At 54.4% G+C, this 22,571-nt stretch overlaps 1 protein-coding gene across 1 annotated transcript in view; it reads right to left on the reverse strand.

The window, feature by feature from the left end:
* The window catches only part of BOC (BOC cell adhesion associated, oncogene regulated), a 76,054-nt gene that overhangs the window by 309 nt on the left and 53,174 nt on the right, over nt 1–22,571 (reverse strand). The window contains exons 4-19 of the mRNA XM_040980476.1: nt 15,851–15,997; nt 13,951–14,094; nt 13,275–13,568; nt 12,710–12,986; nt 12,277–12,290; nt 11,540–11,829; nt 8,434–8,593; nt 7,987–8,097; nt 7,192–7,398; nt 6,695–6,876; nt 6,028–6,133; nt 4,940–5,062; nt 2,780–3,001; nt 1,688–1,890; nt 1,491–1,567; nt 859–1,052 (exon numbers count right to left, since the gene is read on the reverse strand). Of these exons, the coding sequence (XP_040836410.1) occupies nt 859–1,052; nt 1,491–1,567; nt 1,688–1,890; nt 2,780–3,001; nt 4,940–5,062; nt 6,028–6,133; nt 6,695–6,876; nt 7,192–7,398; nt 7,987–8,097; nt 8,434–8,593; nt 11,540–11,829; nt 12,277–12,290; nt 12,710–12,986; nt 13,275–13,568; nt 13,951–14,094; nt 15,851–15,997 (2,751 nt within the window). The remainder of the gene's footprint in view (nt 1–858; nt 1,053–1,490; nt 1,568–1,687; nt 1,891–2,779; nt 3,002–4,939; nt 5,063–6,027; nt 6,134–6,694; nt 6,877–7,191; nt 7,399–7,986; nt 8,098–8,433; nt 8,594–11,539; nt 11,830–12,276; nt 12,291–12,709; nt 12,987–13,274; nt 13,569–13,950; nt 14,095–15,850; nt 15,998–22,571) is intronic.

The following is a 22,571-nucleotide window of genomic DNA, read 5'->3' on the forward strand; positions in this document are numbered from 1 at the left end:
ACCAGAAGCCAATGTTCAGCGGCCTGGGGCTGGTCCCCCCGGCCCATGGGAGGGACAGAAAGTCACAGCCAAGTACAGACATTCACACAGGAGGCTCCTGGCTACCCATGGCCCACTCACCCTGGGACCGCACAGGCTCTCAAGCAGCTGGCCTGTCCCCTAGAGGGAGTGCAGGGCATGAAGGTCCACACTTTGTGGGATTGGGTTGCTGGGCAAAACCCTCCCAGCAAAGCACTCCCTGTAGACTCATACTCCCACTGCAGTGGGGCCGGGGCTACCTCTAGCAGGTGCCAGTCTCCCAGGATCCAGCAGCAGGGGCTGGGACCTGCCCGCCACAGAGGCTGAGCACTAGCAGCGGTACTTAGAAGCAGCCTGTGCTGGACGCCCTGGGGTCTTGGGAGCACACTGGTAGGAATGGCCCTTGGCCCCGGGGAGAAATCCTGTGAGAGTACAGAGTAGCGCAGTGCCTGATGCTGTGGTGAGAATGCAGCTCCTCAGCAATGGAGGAACCACAGTCCTTAATTAAAAGACAAGACCCAACAGGGCCCAAGATTAGAGAACACCTCTTGGGGTGAAGGGAGCTCGCAGGCATCTGTGAATGGCGCTAGGAGGAACACACAAAATAGGCTTTGAACCTTTTTCGTCAGAGCTGGAGGAAGAGCCAGCTGATGTGCCCACAGACCTTCAGCAGCCATGGGGAGTGACCTTAACCCCCGCCACACACACATGCACGCAGTCCTCCTTAGAAAGGTGGTGGGCAGTCCCTCAGTACACACCACCTTGGAGACCGCTCTTTCTGCTTTTCCTCCTCCCCTGCAGGGCCCTCCATGACCCCTCAGCCTCCCCACTTCCCCTGACCTGAATGAAGAGCAGGCTCCCACGCTGCCTCCATCCCAGGGCTGTTGGATGCACCCCTCATCTGTAAGTGGCCAGGGGCAGTGGGCTGCTCCTGCAGGTGGCAACAGTCTGGGTGGGGCTGGAGAAGCTGGTGGGTGGAGTCATCAGGCAATGTGTACAGGAAAGCATCATCTTCTGAGCAAGGTGTGGGACCCCTGCATGGCACGAGACCAGAAGGAGTGGTGAGGCAAGGAGAGTGGGTCATAGGCCAGAGTATCCCCACACCTCGCTCAGCGGCTTTCCAGGCTAAGGGTCCCAGAGCCAGCCACAGCTCATAGAGGGCCAGGCCTGCTCCCCTCTGGACACCAAGGGGCATCACACCAATCAAGTCGGCAGAAAGACCACTAGCGCCCTGCCATTTCACACTGCGGGACAGAGTGGGGCTGCGGGCTGGGAAGGCAGGTGTCCAGGCCCAGTAGGCAAGGGCAGGTATGGAGGGCAGTTAGCATGCCCAGCCCAGGTCGCAAGTAGAAACACTCAGTCCCCATGGTCACGGCTGAACAGGAGAGCAGTCCAACTTGAGGACCACCCATGAAACACTGCTTCTTTGGGGGACTCAAGAACAGGCAGGGTGCTGGGGAGGGCCTGGTTACCTGGTGACCTGGTGGCATTGGGGGTCATAACCACTGGCAAGAAGGTTCTGGCTCAGCAGGCTGTTGACGTCACTGTGCTGCTCAAAGGTGAGAGTAACCAAGAGGTCAGGGCAGAGAGCTAGTGGCTCAGCACAGCCCACTGTCGCCCTGTGAGGCAGGTGAGGGTCCCCGCGGCTGCCCCCCCAGGAGCCTGTTACCTGTTGCAGCTCATCGGGGCAGTGCTGCTGAGGCTTTGGGCCTGCTGGGCAGCCCCTGCTCACATGGACACGGCGGGCCTGGCTGCTGCTGTAGGGCTGATGGTCGGCGGTGTGGCCGGGCAGCCCTCCCAGCGGCACCATGGTGTACTGGCAGGAGGAGGCCAGGAGGGCACTGCGAGGGAAGGCCAGGTCAGTCGTGTGCTCTGTCAGGACAAGAGAGCAGGGGTCAGTCCAGCCCAAGGAGGCCCCACAGCCCTTAGGCATCTCAGAATATCTTGGGAGTAATGGCTGCTGCTTCACAGCATTGAATATCTAGCCTGATTAAGGGTTGGGGGCCAAATTTAGGGGGAAGAAGATTAGGGGGAAGAGGGAGAGAAGGAACGGCATGAGAGAAGGCAGTCAGCCAGTGCTGCCATCTGAAGCAGAAACTAGTGGATAAAAGATGAACTAGGCTGGCGCTATAGTGTAGTGCATATCAGCACTGGCGGCCTTCATGGGCACCAGTTTAAGTCCTACCTGCTCCATTTCCAATCCCTGCCAAGGGCCTGGGAAGGCAGCAAAGGATGACCCGAGTCCTTGGGCCCCTGCACCCAAGTGGGAGACCCAGAAGAAGCTCCTGGCTCCTGTCTTGGTCCTAATTCAGCCCCAAACCATTGCACAAACTTAGGAGGTGAGCCAGCAGATGGAAGATCCATCCATCTCTGTGTGATGTGTGTGTGGGTTCTCTCTGTGGAACTCTGACTTTCGAATAAATACATCTTTAAAAAATTCACTTTTGACCCAGGGCAAAGCCTGAGGCAGACTCAGACCCAGGGAAAGAGGCAGGATGGAAACATGAGGTCAGAGACGCAGCTCTGAACAGCCCGAGAGGATGCAGCGAGCCAAGGAGCGGGCTGCACCGATGCACAGGCCACAGGCAGCTTGCTCATGCACGACTGGCTGCAAAGCCTGATTATCCTCCATCTCCCCAGACCCTCTGGAGAACCCTGCAGCTTGAGCTGCCACTGGACAAATGGATGGATGGATGGATGCCAGACAGGGCACCCGACCCTCCCCAACCCCTCCTCCTCCATACTGACAGGTGTCACTCACTCTGCTTAGACCAGGCTCTCCACAAACAGAACGGGATGAAGGTGACGATGATGAGGACAATGGAGCCCAGGACAACACCGACGATCAGATAGGGCAGGTCGCTGGAGCGTGCCACCATGGCCCCTGTGCCCACTGGCCGCTCTACGGTTTCTGGCGGAGGGGGCTGTGGTGGGATCAGCGTTGGGGGCGGGAGTCGGCCAGGTTGGCCTGAAGATTTCCGGGCTGCAAGTGTGAATAGAATCCATCTTAGCATCTGTTTTGACATTTCAAAAGTCCCCTGGGGTCTCGCCGTTGAAGGTGGTCCCATACCACCTGGGATGGCTGTGAGGCCAGGGCTAGGGGCTGACAAGGTCCTCAGGGCAAAAGGGAGTGGCAAGGGCCTGGTACAGGAGCCTAGTGGATAAACTCCTTGCCTTGCACGTGCCAGGATCCCATACAATGGTTCTAATCCCGGCCACCCCGCCTCCCCGCCTCCTGCTTGTGGCCTGGGAAAGCAGTTGAGGATGGCCCAAAGCCTTGGGTTCCTGCACCCACGTGGGAGACCTGGAGAAGGCTCCAGGCTCCTGGCTTCTCATTGGCTCAGCTCCAGCTGTTGCAGCCACTTGGGAAGCGAATCAACAAATGAAGATCTTCCTCCCTGTCTCTCCTCTGTATGTCTGACTTTTCAATAAACACAAAATAAATCTTAAATAAAAAAGGGTGGCGGTAGCAATGGTTTTCACCAGACTATCTGGTGAATTTTTGAGAGGAAATATTTAACATGCCTGAGATTAAAAAAAAAAAAAAACAAAAAAAAAAAACGGGGAGGCAGAAGCTGACTCCCGGGGCGCTCTCCCTGCTCGGGGAGTGGAACACAGCGACAGGACAAGCAGGGAGAAGACACTCCAGGTCTCAGCTGGGCCCAGAGGACTTGTGCAACAGCAGCTGGGAGGAGCGAAGTGATGGTGGCACCAGCCGTCCCAAGGCTGCACTGGGGGCGAATCCTGTCCTCGCCCTCACGCCCACCAGGCTTTCCTGGGACCACTGACCACTGCCGTCTGCACACCCCTCGTCCCGCCTCTGTCTCCTCAGACCATGTCTTCTCTCCCTGTATGATCTCACTTCTTCCTACCATTTCTGCCCCAACCCTATGGACTCAACTCCGGACCCCCAACCCTAGAGCAGAGGCTGGCTTCCCCTGGGGGACCCCATGGAACGGAGCCTCACTGGGTCTCCCCCATGGCTTTACTCATCTCTTCCCCCTTTAAGGGCAGGGCAATGCTTAAAGTGAGGGGACCCCCCCCCCCCTTGCTGGGGGACTTGGAACTCCCTTCACCCTCTCCCGACCCTGACGTGCAGGCAGCTCCCACCTTCTCAGCAACACAAGCCATTGCTTCTCATGACCCTGGCTCAAGCCCTGTCCCCTGCTCCCAGCACCTTCCCAGCTGCCGCACTGTGACACGGCTCAGCAACCCAGCAATGCCTCTTCTCCACGGCTTTGGGGCTGTGAACATACCAGCCCCTCCGGCCACTCTACATCAGCAGAGAACAGGGAGATTCCCTGGAAGACACACAGCAGGTCCCTGCTGAGCAGGTGACCTGGACCCACGTGCACAGCGGAGAGAACACTGCCGACCCCACGCTGGCAAGAAGCTGTTTTGTCACTCCTTTGTGAACTTCTAATGAAGCTCCTTAAGTAATGCTCTCTGTCTCATTTTCAGTATTTGAAAAATGTTGACAGCGCTATCTGCCCATCTGACCAACGTGCAAATATTAAGTTATTCCAGGAATACGCACTCAGCATGTTTCCATATGCAGAATGAGCCGGAGTTTGCAGAGCCAAAGTGTGCTCCCCTGTGAACCGGCTGCATGACCTTGGCCGGGGTCAGGTTCTTTCCCATCAGTTAAACCGACCATTCAAAGTGAGTACCAGGGAAGAAAGAGTTCATGGGTGAGTGAATTCCCAAGCTCCTCAACACCATCGGGACAGCTATCTACTCATATTTAATGTGCGACCCTAGTGAATACATGGATGGATGAGAAATGATATCATCTGGGGCCCTTGGAAACCAAGGAGGCTTCCTGGGAACGAGACCCCAGCAGAGCAGAGCCTGGGATGGGGATGTGGCTCTACTTGGACAGAAATGTCCGGAAGGGAGAAGAGGCCCCGAGGAGAGTCACCTTTGGTCTCACAGATCATCACGTTGCTGAACTCGCTCTCCCCGCCTTCGTTGAAGCACTGCATCTTAATGTCATAGGAGGTCTCAGGCTGCAGGTGGCTGATGGAGTGCCAGTACCTGTCCCCTGGAAAGAGGGAGAGTCATGCATGGTGATGCAGCTGCCACGTGTGTGGGCCCCCATCTGACAGATGCAGACAAGGGACACCGGAGATGTCCTCGACGCCCTTCTACATGCTGGTGTATCGAGAGGAAAGTCACATGGGTTTGCGTGGCCCCAAGTGCATCAAGAGTGAGCCCATAACGTGGAGCACAGGGTAGGGTGTCTGGCCTAGTGGTTAAGATGCCTGAATCTGGGCCCAGCACAGTAGCCTAGCAGCTAAAGTCCTTGCCTTGTACACACCAGGATCCCATATGGATGCTGGCTCTAATCCTGGTGGGCCCGCCTCCCATCCGGTTCCCTGCTTGTGGCCTAGGAAAACAGCTGACAGCCTAAAGCCTTGGGACCCTGCACCCACATGGGAGACCAGAAGAGGCTCTGGGCTCCTGGTGTTGGATCGGCTCTGCTCTGGCCACTGCGGCCGCTTAGGGAGTGAATCAGTGAACAGAAGCTCTTCCTCTCTGTCTTTCCTCCTCTCTGTACAGCTAATTTTCTAATAAAAATAAATCTTTTTTAAAAGATTTTTTTAAAAAGATGTTTACATCCCATGTTCAACTGCCTGAGTTCAAGTCCTGGCTCTGGCTCCCAATCCCTACTGAATGTAGACTCAGGGAGGCAGCAGTCATGGCTCAAGTGCCTGGATTCCTGCCACCCAGTGGGAAGACTTGGTCCCAGCCTCACTTCCACCTGTGGCCTGCCCTAGGGTACTGTGAGCATTCTGAGGTGCTTACCAGTAGATGAGAATTCTATATCAAATAAATATATAAAAACTTAAAAGAGAAAATCACCCTACCCATAAGCATACTGATACAGAGCCTGGGTGCTGTCCCGCCCCCCAGACCCCAGTCTTAAGCTTCACTAGATTTCTCAACATCCAGATGCTCTGGCCAGCAAAGCAAAACTATCACCCGTCACAGCCGAGTGCCTCTCACCTTCCACCATATCCTTCTTGTAGTCACTGTCATTGTCACTGTCGGTGGGTCGATAATAAATATAGAAGCCGTGGATCGGGGTGTTGTTGTTGCTTGCCGGGATATACTAAAGGGGATGGAGAGGAGCAAGTTGGCCAGGCAGCAGTGGCATTGTCATCAAGGCACAATCCCTGATATTTGCAAACCGTGCCCTGCTCTGTTCTGCAGCTTTGCATTTCGCTGCTCCCCGGCCCCACTGGCAACTACTCCTAATGATACCCCTGAGGTTCACCCAGAACACAGCTCCCAGCCCTTCAACCACTTCCACTCTCTTCCCAACCTCCCGGGGCACGTTAAGGGAGGACTGCTGGCTGGCAAAGAATCTTAAACTGTGCTGATGCCCCCTCCAGCGATGAGAAGGACATCCAGCTCCCTGGGGACCAGGGAGTTCTGGGAGGTGATGGCACCACAGAGAGCAGCTCCCAAGGGCTATTAAGAGCCTCCCAAACTCTGCCATCTGGGCTTTCAGTGCATTGTGAAGGAAGCCCAGTTCCCGCTCAGGTGGAGCACTGTGTAGGGGAGGTGTCAGGAAAGGGGCCAAGGCACAGGTACTCCTTTCTGCCCCAGCTGCAGGTGCTAGTTCCTGGGCATCTTAAGCCCCTGCCTCATGTTATGGCTGTGATCTTACCATCCACTTGAGCATGATGGTGGTCTCATTGACAGCATCCGTGAAGGTGATGTACGGGCCTGCCACGGGCCGCTCATACACGCGCCCGCTGTAACCAGATACCATGTAGGGCCGGGAGGGGGCGCTCGGCTCGCTCTCCCCCAGCATGTTCAGAGCTCGCACTCGGAATTTGTAAGAGGTACCTAGTGAGAGAGACAGATGCTCTCACTGAGTCTAGGAAACATCACCAGGGCTCAGGACCTGCAGCCGCCTTCCAGTCCTCCAGGGCCTCACAGGAGCTCCAGTCCTCCATGCAGGCCTGGGCAGTCTTGGAGACAGGGAGAAGGAGGGCCCTGTGGGACTGGGGTCAACACTACAAACAGCATGCACGAACCTGCCAGTGGCTGGAAGGGAAAGGGGGTCCCCTACTCTCCTCCCTCTCCTGTCCCTCAGGTCTCTGTCCTACCTGTGGCTGAGGGAACCAGAGGGACAAGGCAGGAGAGCGGTCAGGCTCCTACCTTTCTCCAGGCCTGTGATCTCCACGGAGAGCCGAGAGGGAGGGATGGCGCTGGTGGCCAAAATCCAGTCTCCCACTTTCTTTAGCTTCTTATATTCCACACGGAAGGACTGGATCGGGAAGCCACCATTACCCCGGGGAATCCAGGTCACGTACACTGAGGTTTCGGAAGCCATAGAGATGGTTGGCCTGTCCGGAGCTTCTGGGGCTGGGGAGAGATCAATGTGTTGGGAGGTGGAAGGGGACATGATGAGACGCGGCTGTCAGCCCTGGACTGTCCTGAGGAGCCCACCCTCCCCCAGTGCCACCTCCCCCACTGCTGTGTGTCACACCTTCTGGGCCAGCCTCCCCGGGCAGGAGCCCCTGAGCTCAGATCCCAGCGGCTGTACGAGGGTGCTGCAAAATGGCCATAGAAAAGTGGGATTCAAAGAGAAACGTTTTGGTGCACCCAAGTTTGGAAATCTGCAGCTTTTTCTTAAAGGCACAATAAACTTTTTGAAGGCTGTCTGCACACACAATTTTAGAAAATTCTGCATCGCAATGAGTTTCTGAAAGCAAGCTGCTCCCCCTTGCACTCTTCTCTGGACCTACGAGGTCAGATTCTTGTCTGTTATGGGAAAAGTTCCAGTCTCTATTCTTCTCACTGTGGTTCCCTGGGGAAGTTCAAGAAAATATCCCAAGGACTCCTGAGCCCCCAGAGGGAAGACTCCAGCCATCCTGGGGCCCAGGACCTCTGAGGCGGCTCCCGGCCTGACTGCTCCGGTCCCTGCCCCCATTGCTGCCACTGGGCACTTACGGGAGAGGCGGCCGTGGTCTGGCTGGCTGCTGCCCTGGGGACTGGCGCCAGGGTCATCTCTCTGGATCTGCTGCTCCCTGCTGGCCACGATCTCGGGTTTGGGTCGCCGCCCTGGTGGAAACAGGGTATGCTTAGCAAGGCAGGGTACATTAGGTCTCCCACATTCTCACAAAGTGCTTTGTGACCTTGCTGGGGATTGTGACAAGGTGACCTAAACAAGAAAACAAGACTGACTCTGCTTTCACAGTGCTAGGTGAGAGAAGTTGGTGGGTGCCAGTTCTGCTCCTGACAAGAGACACCAAATCACAGGGAGGCAGCAGCTGGGGAGGCAAGATCAAGCGCAAGGTGAAGGGGCTGGGGTAAGGTGAGCACTGATGTCTAGCTAAGCCTGGCGGAACTTGCAGGGGCTCCTGGTGATGCCAAGCCAGGGGCAGTGTTTCAGCTTACCAGTTCGGAAGGTGACCATGGCAGTGTGGCCCTCGCCTGCACAGTTGTAAGCTGCCATCTCCACCTCGTACAGGCTTCCGGGGTCAAGTCTGGTGAGAGTCAGTCGGTGTTGGCTGGCTGGGATGCCAGAGATAGTCCAGTCATCGGAAGAGTTTGCAACCTGCTGGAGAAGATAGCCAGCATAAGGACCAGCATCTCAACCTTGAACTACAGACAAGTAGGCTGTCACTGAGAAGGAAAGTGAATTGAGCCCCAGGTGGGGAGGAGGGGGTGGGGAAAACTTTCTCTTGGCTGTATTTAAGCCAAGCATGGTGCCCTAAGTTTAACTTTGAATGAGAAACCAGGAGAGTGGTTATAATACAGGGAGCTGATGTATCTGAGAGCTGTTCTGTGCTGGGCCTGGAACCGAGCCCTTCCTACGGGCTCCAGCTTTGCAAGACTGGTGTGAAGATGATTCTCCCTTTACAGAGAGTCAGATGCTAAGAGAGAAATGAGCACTTTGCATAAGATCTTGTCCTAACACGAAGGCACCTGGGAACCAGAGTACTGGGTTCAAACCCTGGCTGTGGGCCCTGAGCAAGTGTCCTCAGTCTTGGACTCCAGGTGGTTCAGCTCTGAAATGAGGCAGATGCAATCTCCCCAGTGATCCTGAAGATGGGCTAGATGACTTCCAAAACCTCCTAGCACTGCCCTTGGGACACAGCAGGCTCCAACAGGTGCCCCACTCCCTTGTCCAAAGAGATTTCTACCATTTCAATCCACTTTTCCTATTCTTTCCCCTGGTTCTTGCTTAGAACTTAAAAAGCTGAGGCTACCCTGTTAACTGTTAGTTTATCTTTTAACAGCTTCAAACTCCCAACTTCTAAAAGCAGAAGAGGGGACCGTGAGGCTGAGGGATTGCTTCTCTCAGCCTCCCTACCTTCCCGGGCCAACAACTGCACTGCCAGCGCCGTGCTTCTCCCAGAGCCTGAAGCTGCTTCACTGCGGGGGCCAACAGCAGCGGGAAGGGAAAGCTGTTAGCCCCAAGGAGCTGGATGTTCCAGAGGAGAACAAAACCAAGCATTCAAGGCAGAGGGCTGCGCCGGGCTCATTCATGTCAGGCTTCCAGGATTTGTTCCAAGGGGAGAAGTTGTTACAAAACCAAGACTCCCCAGTGGTGCTGGAAACCCAAACACAGTAGCCTGGGCTCTGCAGATGTGCTGCGAGGTGAAACTCACCTCACACATGTGGAGAAGCAAAAACAAGCTAAGACCCAATCCCCAACAAGGTGGGATGGAGGAGAAATACAACCTCGTCTGCTATGGCGACACCACCTTACTGCGCCAACTGTGGCAGCTGAGCAGGGTCGGTCTGGTTAGTACTTCACGGGAGAGCACAACCCAGCACTGACAGCAAGCGCCCACCTCGTTCTTTGGTGGAGATCTTTAAGACATGTCCATGCTATGGCAAGGGGTGGCTCGGAAAACCCAACTTGTACAATATGTATCCCACAAAGCTCCAGGTGCTCCATCTCCCCAGGACCCCCCATAAGCCAGACCCCACAAGGGCCCTGGCCCAGCTCTCAGCTCCCTGCATGTCCTCTTCTTACCGCCTTCCCGCTGCTCCCACTGCCGGCCCCCAACACTTGTACTGGGCCCAGAAATGAAAATAAGAGAGGCAGCAGGTAATTAGTCACTGTCATACCCACTCAGGGTGCGAATGAACACCCCGCAGCCCGGCACTTCCGGACCCCCATGCCTGGCTCCTGCCAGCCTGCCTCCCATGGGAGGTGCCTCCATGGATATCTATAGGCCTGCAAAACATTATTCCCGCTGTTCTGCTGGTTCCTGTCTCTCAGAGGCAGGGGGGAACTGCCTGTAACAAAGCCAAAGCCAAGATCGTTAGCATGCATTCACCCCTGACGCCTGCACAGGGCCCAGCAGACTGCAGCTGTCCAGACTGCCCAGCCAGTCCCATCCAGGAGGCAACAGAGGCCCTGTACCTCTGTGGGCTTGTCCTGAGCCCAAGTCTTCCCAGACAGTGTGCAAAGGGGCTGCGTGCACAGCAGGGAAGGGGAGTGGCCTCTGCACGGCCAGCGCTCTCCAATACATGTGGGCATGTAGCTGGCTGGCCTGCTTGTGCAGAAGGAGGGAGTGGATATTTACGGTTCCACATTCACTCATTTTTCCCTTACTGCCTACCAAGCACCCCGAGTACTTTCAGAAGTGAAGGTAACATCAATCTATTCTGAGCTTGGCATTTGTAACATGCTCTTACTGTAAGACATCCACTGTAGTACGGTCATTTTCTACACCATGATGGCCTTGGCAACAAACAGCATCCATCTTGGAGTGAACAGCCACGTTCAAGCATCCCCTCCCAACACAACACCAGAGTCAGGAGGGTAGCTGCAGGCAGAGTGTCCTACTCCCTGTCCTGACCAGGAGCATGAGGCTGGCTCAGCTCTGTCCCTGCATCCCCCCCTGGGCAGCATGCAGTGTCTGAACCTTCTCCCAGACAGACGTCCTTCTGTCGTGGAGAAATAGCTGATGGCTGAACAGCAAGATGTGCCTGGAGCTTAAAGGCCTGCTTGTCCAAGTCAGGCCACGATGCCTTCTGAGAACTGAGTGGGTATTTTAGGGCCCACAGAGGAAACACTTGTTTGCAAATATTTGTTTTCCTAGCTACATGGCCAGCTTACCATGCCAGAGTCCCTGACGGTATGTACCTGGCACAGCTCACTCAGGTTCAAAGAGAAGCGCGCGCGCGCGCACACACACACACACACACACACACACACACACACACACACACACACAAAATGAAGCAACACCAGAAATAAGTGACAGAGGACGGAGGGGAACAGGGAGGTGCTGAGCAAGGGGAGAGCAAACTGTCTCCTTTGGCGTCTGGCAAATGAGCAGAGAGAGCTTGGGCCCAAAGGTCCATGTGTGGCTGGCTGCCACTGGGGTCCTTCAGGGTCAGCCCCACATGCCCAGAGGCAGCAGTCATGGTCAACATTGAGCACGACTGGGCCAAGTCTTGGGACCTCTCGGGCAGGTGGCCAGGAGGCTGACTGACCACATTCTGTAGCAGCAGGTGGTGGTGACACAGTGCCAGTCCCTACCTTGCGGTGTTTCACCACGTAGTACAGGATGGGCGCCCGGCCACTGCCCTCGTGCCGAGGCCGCCACACCAGCTCATAGGAGTCTGTCTTGGAGGTCCGCGGGGAGCTGAGGATGATGGGGGCCTCGGCAGGAGCCACCTGCCCCTTCTCTCCTGGGCATGGCAGTGAAGCAGGCTGTGCAGATGCGGGGAGCCTGGCGAGCCCAGGTCGCCCCCTCAGCATCTGGTCAGGGCTGCCAGGTCTGAAAAGGGCTGTAGGGGGTGTGGTTGTGGCCGGCTTGGCATTCTGCCCTGGTCTCAAGGTTGTTCCTGGAGGACAGAACAGGGAAGACAAGGGAAGAAGAGGGTGTTAGTCTCCTTGGTTTTCCAGCTGGGGACAAACCAGAGCAAGAAGTCAGAGAGAAGCCCCAAGGTAACTGTTAGTAAACTCTGGGACATGTGGCCAGGTTCCTTGGGACGAGGGGGGCTGGGGCCCTACCCCACCAGAGGGAACAGGCAGTCAGCCCCCATCCCTGGCCCTGGAATTTGGCTGTGTCCTGGCACCTCTTCCACTTGATGTTCTCCCACACAGGTGCATGTGGGTGGATTTTCTTAGGGTGCTCCTGGGGCACAGGAACCCTGCACCCCACCTCCTCACATCCAGGCCTGTGGGGAGGCCAGGTCCCCGCAGCACAGTCTTATCACCATGGCAACACACAGGCCCCTTGCACCACACTATAGACCTGAGGAGACAGGGGCACAGCCTTGGCCAGCTCCCCACGTCCTGATACTGACTCAACCCCGGACTGCACTCTGTCCTCAGACTGTATCCTTGGCAGCTCAGCTCCTCCAGTTCTCAAAGGTGGGGCTTCTCTCCCAACTCCCCGCAGCCCCGCAGGACCTAGCCCAGTCCTGCACTTGGTCAAGAGAGGTGTCAGTTGGAATGAGTCAAGTGGAAAAGGACAAACTTGGCTTTTGCTTGTTTGAACTGGGATCCATGGAATGCCAGTAGCTCACAGATTCTCTGAGTTAATTACAACAGTTAAGGCAACTTACTGTATTAGTCAAAACACTACTGACATAGGAAGTTACTCTACACAGGAACTTGGAAATAAAAAGGTAATTCCATCTCTAATGCACCAAGGCTAAGTTCAACTGGCTTTCCCTGGGATGAGGGCACCTCAGGCCACACTCACCTGGCCTGGCAGTTCTCAGCTGCACCACAGCATGGGCACTCCCAACTTCATTTTCAGCCATGCACTGGTAGACACCTTCATCCTCAGGCCCCACGCTCACCACACGCAAGGCCCCGCGGGACAGCCGCAGGCGCTGGCTGGCGGCGAGCGGCACAGCATTCCTCAGCCACAGCACGGAAGGTGGGGGGTTCCCACGCACCTCACACGTGAGCTTGGCACTCTGGCCCCACGGGATGACCAGCTGGGACAGCTCCATGGTGACCTCGGGGGGCTCTGCCAGGAAACCAGAGAAGAGCTGAGCAGGGCCGTGTGACTTCCCATCTCAGGGCACACAGGAAGGGTTCCTCTTGGCTACTATTTGTCTTTTTTCCCCAATGGGCAGGAGTTGAGGGAAGGAATGGCCTCGTATGTCCTCCACCAAGAACTATGGCAACCCCAGGTCTCCTCTGTGCCTCTGGTCTCCCATAGGCTTCACTCCATCCAAGTCTGGGCCACATGTCCAACAAGGCCATAGAGGCCAAAGAGGATGCAGAGGAGCCAGCGGCCACAGGCAGTACTCACCAAACACCTGCACGTTGTAGAGGATGACAGCAGCGCCTGGCTCACCAACCCCATTGTCAGCCATGCAGCGATAGGTGCCGGAGTCCTCCTCGCTGGTGGTGTCGATGAGCAGGTTGCTGAGCAGGAAGCGTGTCTTGTTGTAGCTGGTGACGCTAGACCCATCTTTGGCCCAGGTGACCTGTGGTGGGGGGATCCCGCTGGCCACACACTCCAGGATGAGACTCTGGCCTTTGGTGACAATAATGGTCTGGGCCTCTGGGGGATAGACGATGCGAGCAGCCTCAGCCGTGGAGCCTGGAAAGGTGAAGGGGGAAAAATAGATAACTTACGGGACCAGGGCTTCTTGCACCCACCCCCAACAGATCCCAGCCACAAACAAACAAACCACAAAACAAACAAACACAGTGAAGGAAACTTCTCCACAGATAGAAGGAAGAGGAGGTGCCATAAGCACAGACACCTGCCCAGGCCAGGTGTAAGGGGACAATTCCTGGCTGAGCCCTCAATGTCCTGTGCCCATGGGCCACAGAGGCAACCCTGAGGATACAGAACAGAGCCGAGACTGTGGTGCCCCTAGGTTCCCGCCTCCTATCCCAGCTCTGCTGGCCCCTCCATCAACAATCCACCCTGAACAATCCACCCTGATCTCCCCACCCTCCCCACACTGGACACTTACGACGCACACGCAGCCGATCACTGGAACCAGAGGTTTTTACTTCTTGAGTCACTGGGTTGTAGGCGGCACACTTGTACATGCCCTCGTCCTCCTGGCTGGCATTTACAATCTGCAGGTTCCCCGAAGGCATGATCAGGTAGTTATCTGTGCAAAAGCCAGGAAGAGAGAAAGATGGGAATGAGTCTGGAGCTTAGAATACTGAGCTTTGCAGCTCCCACAGAAGTCAGGGGCAGGGGGACAGGTAGGGCAAGAGCCAAGAGCCGAGATGCACCTGTACCCCAAATCTGAGAGGCTCATTTTCCCATAAAGCCTCGCACCGAGGAGGACAGAATGGCCAGGGAAGAGAACTAATTAACCAACTGGCTAATCCACTGGTTGACTGACTTAAACTTGCCCAAGTTAGTGCCTATCAACAAAAAAGCATCTTTAGTTTGTCAAGGGAACTGTGGAAATGGAAGATGCAGGGTTTGGGGTCAGGCTGAACCGGGCTCAAGCTCCAGTGCTGCAGCTTACTGTGTGATCTTGGGCAACTTGGTTAGCCTCTCCGATGCTGCTGCATTCTTTGTAAGAAGGCATAATGTGTCTGTTGCCCCAGAGCAGCTTTAAGGATTAAGGGGCAATAAGGTTTGAGGGGCTGTAAGAATTACTGCTGCTCACAGTGGAGAGATGCTATGAGCATCCCTGTGGGTCCAGGAAGGAGAGAGCTGGCCTCCATTGTCGCCAGAGCTGAGTCTCCTTTCTGATGAACTTCAGTCAGCGGAGTGAAATATTTTAACCTTCAAGCAGGACTCTGTCAATGTCCTGGAAACCCTTCCCTACGCGCCACTGGCTGATTAGGCTCCATCTGCTCCTGGCATAGGAGTGCCATGGGGTAGAGTTAGACGGGAGACAGATTCACAGCTTCTGAACATCCCAGCAGCTGGGAGACGGTCAGCCTCCTGGCGGGCAGAGTGCTGGCTTTGTCCTGGAGACCTCTCCTGGGAGTTGTGGTGTCACCAAGCCTGGTATCTGCCGGCTGCTGGGCCACCCAGGTGTGAGCTGCTTAGGCAAGTGCCAGATGGAGGAGAACTGTCCCCGGAGGCTTCTGCCAACCTTCTGCTGGGGACAAAACATTTTGAGCTTGCTTATTTGCTAATAAATGGACAAGTTCACACACAAAAAATTGAAATCCACACATACAAGGAATTGACAAAAGGCTCGTGAATATGCACAATATGAAAAATACATGTATGGGTTTCAAAAGGCTTTTGCAGTGAAATAAAATGATTTTTAATTTTAATTTTCCTACAGGCTTTCTAAAGTCACTTCATCCATTCCTTGCATAACCAGAACGAGGCAATAAAGAAAAACTGTCTTAGAAGGTGTGCATCTGGAGCTGTGAGGTCAGGTCAGATTAGGTGCCATGGTCCCCAGTGCAGCGACAGTGGGGGAAGCAGCCAACTTTGTCTTGTACGACAGCCCTCCTCCCCTGGTCCTGATGACATGTTTACTGTGGCCCAAGCAGGCAGCTGGGGTAACACACTCCACCAGCAGCACTGTCTGCTGTGCAGGGTGGCTGAATGTATCAGGCAGCCTCTCCTTGAGTGCTGGGTGGCAAGGGGCTCACGCAGGGGGCAACTGGAACCAAGCACTCAGCAGTATCTTCTAGCGCCTCCAAGGCTGAAGAGATCACCCCAAGATGGGCAGAGGACATCCACCATGGAAGCCTCCCCCTTTAGGATCCTATAGTGCTAAGTGGCAAGACAGAAGCCAGCTGGAGAGTGCATGGGCTGGGCTGCAGCATGTTCGTAGGGGCTGGGGAGGCAGCAGTGCTGACTCGGGTCTCTCGGGCAGGGAGTGGTCAGAGGCGGCCAGCTCGTACCCCAGCCTTGGCCTCTGGGCTCCTGCCCACCCGGCTCACCTCTAGAGGCCTCCAGCCACTCCTGTTTGACGCTATACCGGACCTGGGCTTTCGGGTGGCTCTCGGGAAGGTGGCAGGCGATGACAGCCGTGTTGCCCTCATCCACTTCGATCACGTGCTGCACATCCAACTTGAAGTCCTGGAGGTCTGTGGGGAAAGGAGGGAAGGTGATGTTTAGGTTCATGGAAGATAGCAACCACGTGACATTTCAGGCTAAGCTTGTGCCTTGGTGTTCTTAGTCATACTTGCGACACACAGACAGCTGCAAGGCTATAAGATCACATATGCATGGTAGCTGTGGTGGCACAGTGGTTAAGCAACCATCAGGTGCCCAGAGAGGTTTGCCTGGGTTCAAGTCCTGGCTCCACTTTCAATCCAGTTTCCTGCTATTGCTCAGTCTGGAGACAGCAGAAGATGAGCCTAGCACGTGGGCCCATGACTTACGTGGGAGACCCAGATGAAATTCCTGGTTTTCAGAGTCAGCCTTCCCAACCCCTGGCTGTTGTGGGCATTTGAGGAATCAAACAGTAAATAAAGATCCTCTCACACACAGTTAACAAACAAATTAAGTAAATAAAAAGCTAAATGGTAAAAATGGAAGAAAAAGCAGACTACATCCCTAAGCAGTTCTTTAGGAATAAGCAGACATGACATACTGTGGGGCTGCTGAGTCTGTCCCTTCAGCCTCTCTGTCGATAGGGGTTTAAAAAAGGCAGAATCCAAAGCCCTACATGAGCTGGGGGTCTGGAAGGTTCCATCAGGAAGTGCCTCCACCACAGACCAGCCCCTTCTGTCTCACTGAGACACAGGGCCCACTCGATTCTGTTCATCTGGATAGGCTCAAGGTCAAGGCAGGCTCAGCTAATGGCAGCCAAAGGAGACAAGGAAAGCGCACACAGACAGCGTTATCCCTGTAAGTCAATCCAAGAGCCTTGCATGGTCTCCTGACATCCACGGTGGAGAGAGACAGGCCTGAGATGCCCAGGCCATAACTGGAAGGCTGATCCTTTCCAAGGGATGAACTACCATCAGGCCTTGGCTAATCCTTCCTCTGGTGTGGGGGAGGGACTCTCCTGAGTGCTCTCTAAGAGGCAGCACTTGGGAGTCCCCAGCAGAGTGCAGGCCCAGGCAGCCGAGTGGCCATCCCTTTAGCCCTGGCTCCTTGGAGGCAGATGGGGATCTGGAGAGGGTTAGAGGACCGAGACACATCTGGAATAAGGGCAGGATGTTTCCTAAATGCTCGAGAGTCTGAGCAACAGATCTCCCTTCATAGGAGCCAAATCACCAATGCTGTCGTGCCAAACAGAGGCCACCTGTGCAACAGAACCGTGTTCCAAACAGAAAATTGGTTTTCCAGATGAGAAAGTGAGAGAAAGTGAGTGTGGACCTCATGGGTTTTTAAATAATGATTTCATCATTATTTAATTTTCTTCGTGTGACATATGACCCTAACTAAATTAGAAATTCCTTGTGGAAAGTCCATCAATTTTTCACTCCCTGCTCCAGCCCCAAGGCCTACTACACAATACTTAAGGGACAGCAAGGGTTCTCTAAGCCCTTGCTGAATGCTGTGGCTTTGGGGGGCTGAGCCCAAGGCACACAGCCTGTGGCGACACTTGAATAAGCCAACACCTGGCTTGATGCCATGCTATCACTGTTTGACTCATCTTGGCCCTGTTTGAACAAGGATCCCTACATTTCTGGCCCAGCTCAGGTCTCCTGCACTTCTCAGAGAGGAGCAAGACTTCCACTGGGGACAGGAGCGGGGGTGGGGGGTGGGGTGCGGGGGTGGGCTGCCTGAGCTCAGCGCATTGGAACTGAATGCCAGTGACTTGCTTTTCAAAAGCAAATCACTTCTTAAAAAATGCCAGGCCTTAATCCCCCTTCAGGCCAGTGCATCCTGTTACCTGCCAAGTGGGAGGCTCCTCACAAAGCCCGTGGTAAGGACTTGGAGCTCATGGACGTGTGGAAAACTCCTCAGGCATTAACAAGCACACTCCTCCACGGTCTAATGAAGCCCAAACTACTCCACCAAGAATTTTTTCCCCCTCCTTCCTTCCTTTCTTTACCTCATTCCAAGGAAATTTGCCTCCAGCTAGAATATACTTAAAGCCAGCAGAACATTTGGCAAGGAAGATCTGAGTGACTGAAGGGAGTCTGGCACCAGGACACAGCCCCATCTGAATGGCCACAAGCTCCTGCTCATGTGACACAGCTGAGGGCTCAAGTGGGCACCGCCTCACCACCCAATACTGGAAACATTGTGCCCCCACCCCCCATCAGCCCCTCTGCTACACTCGACAACTGCTCCATGGGAGCCAGAAGGTTGGGCAGTGGGGCAGGCCTGGTGCTGGGTGCCAGTCAGTCATGTGGACCGACAGTCTCTCTGTTCTAATGCCAACATGTGTACAACAGCCCGTGTAGGCGGCACCAAGGGCACCCCAGCTGGGCGTCCACTCCCCAAGGGGGCTGACTGGCAAGCGAGCCTTCCTGGCTTCAAAACAAACAAGCAGTAATTGGGTCTTTGGCCCTGTCCCCTCCCTGCACCTCCTGAAGCTGAAGCCTTAGCTGTTGCCTCACTGGACAAATACCCCCCATTTGGCTGCAGGAGTACAACTTGAATTATGCGAATGGATCAAAGGCAGAGTAATTATGTGATGAATGATCTAAAAAATCAGAGAGCCCCTCCAGCCCCGCCTTTTCTAGTGCTTTGGGGCAGGAAGGAGGCTAGCGAGGCGTGGAGGCTTCATGATCAATAACAGGCTCACCGGCCATCCGACAGGGCAGACCCAAGCTCTCACCACTGGCTAGCCCCGTAGCAGGCAGAGCAGCCTGTTCTCAGGCTGCAAAGCTGGTTTCCTGGCTGAGCCCCTCCCTGGGAACAAGGAGCAGGCCCTTCAGTCACAAATGGGGTTAGCAGGCCTGCACGGCTGAAGGATGGATCTGGTTTCAAGGGGAAAACGGCGTGACAGAACACCTGCCCTTGCCTGTTGGCTGGTGTGCTTGAGAAATCCATTAGAGGAATGTTTTTGCAGCTTTAATCCTCTTCCCTTCCCTCGCACCCCCCTTTCTGGAATCCCCTCTTTGTGAATTCCTTACGCTGTTTAGCAACCTCCTCAACGTGTCCACATCAGTCCAATGCCCAGAAGCAGAACTGTTTCTCAGCTCCCCCAAGGTCAGAAGTTGGGGTCTCTGGGGTCATCTGAGTCCGCCAGCCTCCACTTGTGAGAGAACTTTGCATTTTCTGAGAAGCTGCCCAGGTTCCAGGGGTAGCTGTACATGCTGGTCCCTGTATCTGTGGCCAGGTTACGGGGTTTGTTCAGACACACATTCCATGATGTGTTCTGTGCTTGTCCTTCACAGCTGCCTACTAATCTATCCTTCCTCCATGAACAAAAAGCCTAGGAGAGCTGAGGAATGTATTATAGGACCTGGTATATATTCACGCATCCTCATATCCCAAGTGGTCCTATCTTAACTCCAGTATTATCCCTTCATTTTCACGGCCTTGACATACCCAGATACAAGGTGTGTTAAGCCTCCTGTTAGATGCCCTCAGTGTAATTTTCAAACCAAATGGTCACCTTCAAGGACACTCGGGCTGCAAATCAAAACCCAACTTTGTTTATTTGGGACTTGAGTAGAAGAACCTCCTCTGCTGACCGCAACAAGAAGTCTCAGCCACCCCCACCTCCAGGGGTTCAGCAGAATGTTTCCCAAGTTTCAGCTTCTCTTCATGCAGGCTTCCCTCACGCATGGCCCTGTCCTGCCCTTGGGCCCATTCTCAGGAATCGCAAGACAAGCCCATACTCATCTGCTGAGGCTTGGATGGGATCCACCAGATGGCGAGACGAGGTTCCCTGGGCGAGGCTGCGGGCAGGGTTCAGCAGCCTCGGGGCCATCAGCAAGTTTCTATTCCCCAACTCTCATGGCCCCCCAAGTCTCAACTTGTCCCTGTGCCTGCCTGGGCCTCTGCGGCGTATGATGCAAAGCTCAGAAAGATTGTGTCCTTGCGGAGCACTGCTTTGTGGGCAGGCTGACTCCAAGGTCCTTCCCTGTACTCCCATCTCCATCTTGGGGAGATGGCCAAGGAGCCGGGAAACAAAGCTCCTGAGAGCTCTGGGACGGAGGCGCCAGCTCAGGGCTAGCCAAGGGGAACCTGGATGGAGCATTTGAGAAAGTTCAGGGTTCTTGGGACTGCCTCACCACTGGACCTCTGGCACTGTGCGAGCTCTTCCATTCCCCACCTGCTTTTCTCACCAGCAGGGAATCACAAACTGCTCCCAAGGCACTGGAGGAAATCGTGGGTCCTGTGATCCCAAGGTTAGCTCTCCAAATAGAATATTCTATAAACAGAGAACCACAGAAGTCATTGCTAGAGTGGAGGTGGACAGGATTACCGTGACCTGGGCATCTCAGAAGCCACACATCTGGGGTACTGAGTAAACCTTTGGACCAGTCTGCCGTCCTGCTACACACCGACCACTGAAGCTTAACCCTACAGAAGCCCACAAAGCTGAAAAAACAAGAAACAAACTAACAAAACCACATTTTGGGGCATGCAGGCCTGGCACCCCATATAGGCTCCTGTTTTATAATTCAGTTGTTCTACTTCCAATCCAGCTCCCTGCTAATAATGCATCCAGGAAAGCAGTGAGAGGGACCCAAGTGCTTATGTGGGAGACCTAGAAGCAGCTCCAGGCTCCTGGCTTCAACCTGGTACAGGCCCAGACAGTTTGGGGAGATGGAAGATGTTTCTCTTTCTGCCTTTCCAATACATAAATAAAACTTACAAAAACAAAAACACAAGCACGCAACATGTTTTGCTTTCACTATGTGATGACAATCCCCTAGGCATTACTGAGGGACTCCTCAGTTCAGCCAGCCAGGTGCCATGCCAGGCAAAGCGGGAAGAACAAAGGACAGAAGACCTCTCAACTGCAAGGAACCTTCACTCTAACCAATCAGACAGCCCAAGGCAGGATGGACCGCTTCCAAGGGCAGTGACCTCACCACCTCCACCATCCATGGAGAACTGAGGAAGCAGGTGGTGTGAGTGGTGCGCCTCCCTGAGCAGGCCAGGGCAGTGGATACATACATTTGCACCCACTCTTTCATGGTTTAGCTTTTTTTTTCCCCTCCTACCTATCCAATTGCACAAAAAATACTTGCTCCAAAGCCCTCTCCTGACAGCCATGGAAACACGACATGAGATGTCTCAGATGCACTTTCTGATGAAAGCAAGGCGTGTTCTCTTTCATTTAAATAAAAACAGTTTCCATGGGGAAGGGGGAGAAAAAAAAACACTTTGCAGATGCCAAATCCCTTAGCTGTGAAGGCTCTGAGCTGGGGTTTGTGAGTAGATGTGAGCAGGCCGAGGGAAACCAGGAGGATAAGGGCAGAAACATCAAAGTCAAGAAGGCAGGGAGAGACCTGGAGGTGGGCAGGAGAGGAAGGAGGGCAGGGAGGGAGGAGCCGGGAAGGAGGGAATAAAAAGAACCTATTTTGCAATGTCATTAAATGATTTGCAATACGCTGGCCTAAGGCTTCAGGAATTTCTTGGCTTGAACCAATTAAAAATATTTTTTTAAAGAAAAAAGACATAAGAGAAATGAGCAATGCGATTAATCCTCAAAGACAAGTCAAAGATGGGAGCCATGTTTCCGCTGAGTCTGGCAGCCAGATGAATACAGCCTGCCCCGTGTCTCTGCCTTGGCGCTGCTGGGAACTAAGACTGGGGAGCAGAACTGGGGAGTTTCTGTTGGACTAGATGAAGGAACAAAACAGTCTCAAAAGTAATAATAAGAATACTCTGAAGAAAGGAGGAAGAAGGAAAAAAGCTTCACTTGCCAGCAACCCACATCACACATATTTCTCTGATCATCCAAATATAAACTATAAACTTAGCAATGGGAAAATTAATGTGACTCCTGGTGGTCTGGACTCAGCACGGCAAGAGCTGGATTCTGGCACAGCCTCTGGCAGGGCTGGCAGCCTACACAGGAAGAGTGAGAGGAGAGAAGACGAGGGCCAAGGAGCTAGGGGGGAAACGGGGACGAAGCAGGCCCCTAGGGAGCAGTGCAGACCCAGTCACTCCCCAAATACCTGGGAACTGTGTGCTCTGGGCAGTCGCAGGGTCCGTGGAGCTCACCCACCACACCCTCTGCCGCTGTTCCTGAGGGATCTGGTCAACAGGACGCCCCGCTCGCTCGCTGGCATCCCCCTCACAGGCCCCAGAGTTCTCTGGACATCTCAGTGTGCTCAAACCAGCTTTGCGTGTCTCACATCAATCAGTCTTTCCAAACCCTTCTTGGAGCTACTGGCATCTTCAACCTCTTGTCTCCAAGTTCTGCCCTCACCTTTGCTTCTGTAATTCCTGAAAACTTCCCGCTGTATCGGACTTTAGGGGAGAAGTCTTAAAATCTGTGTTCATTTTCTACTTGCCCTTTTTGATCTTCTTGATATGAAGCTCCTTTTATTTGGGAGCCTTCCCCTCCCTGGACCTCACCAAAGACCTACTGTGTGCCAGACCCTATACTGCTCACAGGTGCCTAATTCCAGCTCCTGCCCCCTGAGCAGAGGCTGCAGCAGAAGGCTCCACAAGGAGCCCAGGATGCCCTGATGACAGGCAGAGGGGGCCTTAACTGCAGATGTGGGAAATGGGAGGGGTGAAGCCAGCTTTCCTAGAGCAGGACAAACTGGAGTCTTGGAAGCCAAGAAG

This window comes from Ochotona curzoniae, unplaced genomic scaffold, assembly GCF_017591425.1.
Source record: "Ochotona curzoniae isolate NIBS_2020 unplaced genomic scaffold, NIBS_Ocur_1.0 contig_3498, whole genome shotgun sequence".
In the NCBI taxonomy this organism is placed as follows: Eukaryota; Metazoa; Chordata; class Mammalia; order Lagomorpha; family Ochotonidae; genus Ochotona; species Ochotona curzoniae.